Here is a 5,874-nt window from a genome sequence, read left to right on the forward strand (position 1 = left end):
ACAGACGTGGCAGATAGTTCCGCCAAGACATTATCCAATAATCTTTATCAACAGCCACAGCCAGCGCTGTAGCATCCGCGCCGCGTGTCTACCTCCACCTCCAGCTCCAGGTTAAGTTTGGTGGAAACTTTAGTCTGCATGACAGTCGATCCGATATCCCTGTGCATTTGGATTTGTTTGCAGGTAACGACAAGGCTCAAGACATTTTACTAATTAAATATCAATGTACTTTTCCTTCCATTTGCCTAATTTACCGCTGTCAACAGCAAGACAAACAATATTGTAGTCCAAAAGAGTGTACACACTGGCCGCCCAGGGTTGTCACGCTACGATAAAATAAAAACAGCTGTGTCGTAAATGTGCGATTAAAAATTCAACGAAATATTTGTATCCTCGCGAAGCTTGGTTTTTGGAGATCAAAAAGGTCTTCCATATCCCGATGTCTCCGAAGATAGGGCTTATCCGAAGTCCCTTCAAAATGGAAGAGCGTAATCCGCTTTTACATTAAATCGGATTTAAATATAAACTCTATAGCGGCAGATATTCAAATTTATTTTCTTGGAAATCCTCACAGAAATTTAAATGATTAAATTCCAAGTGATCTTGGGAAACCCAACCAAACTGTCGTCTAGGGCCTGAAATTGTCCAACTCCTGATGGCACTTCAGGTGACGGCGTAAACGCCAAGCTCCACCATTCTTTTGGAGGAATAAATTAATTTATTGAATGAACAGATTGCATTTTAAATTTATTATACTTCCATAGTATTGATTTTGGGGCACATGAATTTCTCTTTACATGATAGAAAATTTAGGTGTTGGAGATTGACGTAAGGCTAATCCCGGTTTTTCACACTGGGCTTAACTTTGTATTATAATTGGACATCCCATCGTATTCATGTATATATTAAGCCTATGTTTTGTGTTTGTATGGGGGTTTCTTTCATTGTCCTCCTCACAGGACAAGTGTCTTTTAATCAAATTACAATTGGGGTTAATTTAATAAACTCTCACTTTCTACCTTTCACAGGATCTGTTCTATCTTTCATGTGTGTCCTGTGGCTGTTTTAACTGTGGCTGGCGCAGTGCCACTTGCAAATAATTCACTTTCTTTTGCCTCTTGTAAAGAGTGTGCGGTGTGTGTGATTATGGGTTACGTGTTCGAGTGTCTGTATGCTACGGGTGTGGATGAACATTATTGGATTGCATTGAAAGAACTGGTAGCTTAGAAATAATGTATCGGCACTGGCGTTACGTTGCCTAAACGTAACGCCCAAGAGAACAAGTCCTCTGATCTACTATAATTGTTGAATACACGTTGCTTAATCAGACGCACCAACTGTGCATAATTTTGTAAATTTTTTTTTGGGAGATATTTCTTTAAACTTTTTTTTCTTGAGTTTTGCCATTTTTAAAGTCTATCAAACAAAATTTAGAACTGAACTGCGTAAAAGAAACAATTTAGAAGAACTGAAAAAGCCGAAATGGAAACGAGTAGAAAAACGATGTTTCTTTTTTTGAACACCAAACGCTGGCACGGCCCTGTTCGATGCGATTCGGCTCTGATTGGTTCCGCTTCAGCTTGAGATCGGTCTGATTTGGCCAACTGATTTGGGGAAGCAGGAAAGCGCTCCCGATTTGCAATAACAACTAGTAATACACGCATATATACGGCATTATATATATGTAGGCAATGGTAAACGATAGACAACTAGTATTCCCTGGGGGTTGGTGGTGTGGTTGTATTGCGCCCATGTCGAGCAATCGGAACCCAGATAGGACTGGGCTGAGTTCCTTCGCTGAGGTGTGTGTGTGTGGTGTGGTGTGGTGCTGGCTTTAGTACGAACATATTTGCTTTCTAACTTATTTCCCAAATTGATTTTGATATTCCTAAATTCCGGGATCCTAACTGAATCCCTCTCTCCACGTCAAGGTCCCTCAAGTGTGCTGCTGTAGGTGTGTTCCAGGTGAAATGTGTTGACATGTGTGAGTGTGTGCGTGTGGGATGGGCTACCACTGCACCGTTTCTATCTCCGGACTACGAACGCCGATCAGTAGACAATGAGCAGGATGTTCTCATTGAAGCCGGTGGAGTGTCCAGCGTTGCGTACAATGAAACAGGATCCATCGAAGTGCATGCGCTTCTCATTGCGACTACAAAGGACAGAACAGAACGGAAGTTAGCAGAGCAGGATGTTGGGCGAGGGGAGGGGGAGGGGGAGGTTGAGAGCATCGGTTTGACACTCACCGAACAAACATATGCCACGTTGGGGTAAGGGCCATTCCCACTCACACAAAGTTATTGCCCTTCATGCCGTCGTAGGTGACTATTTCGACTTTAGCGCCGCTCTGCAAGATGCGTCCATAGGGGTGGATCAAAGCCGAGTTGCTGCAGTTGCGTGATAGAGCAACTGCCACCATGCTGCGCTGATTGAGCACGCGCACCGCCTTGTCCAGAGTCATGTCAATGCTGCCCCAAGCAAAGAAAGGTATTAACTTTAGGGGTCGGTCTTAAAGAAGAGCCAAGGGGCTGGGGGCGTCCACACTCACCGCACGCCATCGCGGAGGCGCAACTGGCTGGTGCCGTTCGTCATGGCAATGGGTCCAGAGCTGGGACATGCCGGCGGTGTGTGGTTCTCGAGCTCGAAGTTGCGTGTGCTGCTCACGCGTGCCAAGGCGTATGGTGGAGGGGGCATTGGAGACGGCAACTGTTAGGAATTCTGAGATTGAGCATAGAATCGGCTAGATTTACAGATATGCAGGAGCCCCTTACCAGGCAGTAGTTCTGCTCGTTGTCGAAGCCATAGGTGGGCGTAGCATTGTAGCGCCCTGTGAGTGCCTTGCCGTTGTGCGCCATTTTGCCAGCGTCTATTTCCTGCATATTCCCTGGCCCGTACTGGGGAGGGTTGGAAATGTGTATGCCCGGCTGTTGGACGTATGGACGGGCCGACTGACAGCCGACGGGGTAATTGGCGCACTCCTTGGAAATGCCGCTGGTGATGGTGTTGGTGCCAACGGTGGCGCTGCTAGCGAGACTGGAGCTGCTGCCGCGATCCATGTGGCCCACGGAGTCCGTGCCGGAGGACAGCGAGATGTTGCTCATGCGTTGGGACAGCTGCCCCCCAGTCATGCCGACACGCAACCTTGCTTGCTAAGGGAGGGGAGATGAGAAGGCGAGAGGTAGTAGCGGAAGCTAGATCCGGAAGGAAATGAAGAGGTGAGGAAGTGAAAGTGCCAGAAAATAATTGAATACCGGCAGGAGAGAAAACGACAGATACGAGAGAAAGTGTTAGCAGCGCAGAAATCGAATGACTTTTCAACTGTTGCTAACATTCTGTCGACATTCTGTTAACGCATGCATATACATACATACATACATATATGTATTTACGTACGTGTGTGCGTTTTTCCCAATTTGCATTTGATTTTTATAGAAATTAACCAACCTATTTTGAATAGTATTAGAAGAGAAGAGAAAAGAAGAGGGGGGGAATAGAGAAGGAAAATTCGAATATTAAAGTCGGAAAGTAAGAGAGCAATGGTGGAAAAGAGCGAGACGGAAAATAAGGTCTGAAATAACAGGAGAGGGCAATGAGGTGATGTGGCAATGCTGCTGTTGCCGAGCTGTTAAGACTGCGGCGGCTGTTAACTCGCTGTTGATACCCTGCTAGCGCGATGATGCGGCAGTTTTGTAAAACAAAATGTCTGAAAATTGAAGAAACTTTCACGTTATTGCTTGGAATTTCACTTACCGGCGATGGGTTGTTGGTGTAGACGGAGCGCTGGCGCACCCCGTTGGGCGGCTTGGTGGGCGAGCGCAAGATGTTGTTGATTTTGTCGTTCATCTGAGCACGCGACAAGAAGTCCTCGGCATTGAAGATCCCCACACGGGTGCCCTTCGGGCTGCTTACTTGCGAGACCGGCACCTGCTGGGAAGTCTCGCAGTCCGATGACTGGCACTGCGCCTCCTTGGTGCTGACCTTGGGCTCAACGGACTTCGGCTCGGTGACCATTTTGATTTGGCAACTTTTTTCTTCTCGCTCTTTCTTTTCGTCAAGTGAGTTCACAAAACCGGCGTTTTTCACTTTAAATATGTGTGAACTTACTTGAGAACACGCGCGTGCTAAATACAGTTTTGTTCGACACTTCTCACTACGACTCTGAGAGGAATTTTAATTTTTATATTTAATTTTCCACTTTACATGAGCTCCGCTCGCTGGCACAATTTTCGAAAGGATGACTGTTCGGATTTTCACACTGAAAGTCGTCGCCTGCTCAAACCGGAATTCAAAGTGAAAAGCAGAGCTGTCTCCCGACTATAATCGGAGCGATATTCAGGGCTGCATTTCAATGTTGTATGGATGTAGATCAGATACCAATTACTGTACATTTTCGTATTATTAATGGTACTCCGTGGCTTGAGTCTTGAGCTTCACAAAAAAATGGTTTACCAAATTACCAAATGGTTAAATGGTAAAATGTTTAATTCGTACACTGCTCATTTTCACCTTGTTCGATCCTTTCGGATTCCTGTAAAGAAAATTTACCAAATACAATTCGTTCACAGACTTGCATTAAGGCGCCGCACTGACGCTGATCTATCCACAAGCCTGGAAAAAATTATTGACCCGTCATCGTTTTGGCCCAAAGTAACTTCATTCTGGTCATGGCTATTTGTGGAATACTTCTGGCAGTCTTAATTTAATTTGGATCTCTTCCATAAACTGCGTGCACTGCAACTCTCTCTTCCCTAACTTCTCTCAAATCTGATTTCCTATAGATTATTAATTGGTACTTTGTATCGTTGCCCAACTAGAAATGGATTTAAGTCAGCTTGAATGCATTTCCGTCGGCCTAATCCTATTTCACGCTTTTAGAGTCGGACAAATGAAGTTTGCCCGCATCAAAGTCAAGCAAAAATCGAATTAAGCAATAGGCGCCGCTCCCAACAGCATCAAGCAGAAGCTTTAAAGCATATTAGAAAATTGAAAAGTCAGCCAAAAGAGTTGCACTTGGCCATGTAAAAGTACTGTGCTGTGTGCTCGATGGTGGCATAAAAATAAAAGTTTCAATTTTCTGAATTGCTCGCCTTGGCTCGAGAAGGTTGCGAAATGCCAAGTGTCAGTGCCAAAAAAGGCGGCTAAGCACGGAGGAGCCTCATCTTGGTGGGCTACTGCTGATGCAGTGTATCGCATATCTGCTTCGTCAGTTGGAATTTCTGGCATCATCTTTACGAACGGTTCAGTTCAGTAGGCAACCCTGAACTTCTTGCGAATCGATTGACAACTATATCCCCTCGCCTGCTCACATGATTGATGCTGGCTTTCACTTTTTCGGCTAGAGCGCATTGACTTCCCCTGCATTTGGCCATCGCTGCCCACGCAGCATGGCACAGCGAATATTCGCCTAAAAATTCTATCTCATTTTGTTTGTGACATATTTGAAATTTATTTTCGGTGCTGATGCTGCCACCCCGATGCTGTTGCTGTTGCTGTTGCAGCTGCATCTGCACCTCCGCCCACGCACTGCATTGACTCAGTTTGAGAGTGAAAATAAAAAAGAACAGTTGGCAAATACTGTATTTATAGAAAATGCAATATGCATGGAATCCGAATGAAATACGGAAACTCATTTGTAAAGAGCTACAATGCCTTGACCGGCTCCACCACTTCTTTTGTTGTCACTTACAGCAGCCGCAAGCGAACAAATTGGTTAACCTCCTTTTATTTTTTTCCTTTCCTTTTTTTGGTAGTACGAGTCCATATTTATGGTTCGTAAATATGAATGTGGGATTTTTGTCGCTTCAGCTTGAGATCGGTCTGATTTGGCCAACTGATTTGGGGAAGCAGGAAAGCGCTCCCGATTTGCAATAACAA

At 45.1% G+C, this 5,874-nt stretch overlaps 1 protein-coding gene across 2 annotated transcripts; it reads right to left on the bottom strand.

Annotated features, from left to right (window-relative positions):
* Positions 1 to 1,837: 1,837 nt before the first annotated feature.
* LOC117192088 lies at positions 1,838 to 4,031 on the bottom strand. Of its 2 annotated transcripts, XM_033396789.1 has the most exons (5): positions 3,751 to 4,031; positions 2,772 to 3,149; positions 2,549 to 2,706; positions 2,247 to 2,468; positions 1,838 to 2,152 (listed from the first exon to the last, which is right to left on the bottom strand). In XM_033396789.1, exons 1-4 carry the CDS (start codon positions 4,009 to 4,011, stop codon positions 2,288 to 2,290), a joined length of 978 nt encoding a protein of 325 aa, XP_033252680.1. In that variant the 5' UTR covers positions 4,012 to 4,031; the 3' UTR covers positions 1,838 to 2,152; positions 2,247 to 2,287. The 2 variants fall into 2 exon arrangements, with proteins under 2 accessions (XP_033252680.1, XP_033252681.1); XM_033396790.1 differs by lacking the exons at positions 1,838 to 2,152; positions 2,247 to 2,468 and having other exon boundaries at positions 2,626 to 2,718.
* Between the last annotated feature and the right edge of the window lie 1,843 nt (positions 4,032 to 5,874).

The sequence above is a fragment of the Drosophila miranda genome (genome assembly GCF_003369915.1).
Source record: "Drosophila miranda strain MSH22 chromosome Y unlocalized genomic scaffold, D.miranda_PacBio2.1 Contig_Y1_pilon, whole genome shotgun sequence".
Taxonomy (NCBI): Eukaryota; Metazoa; Arthropoda; class Insecta; order Diptera; family Drosophilidae; genus Drosophila; species Drosophila miranda.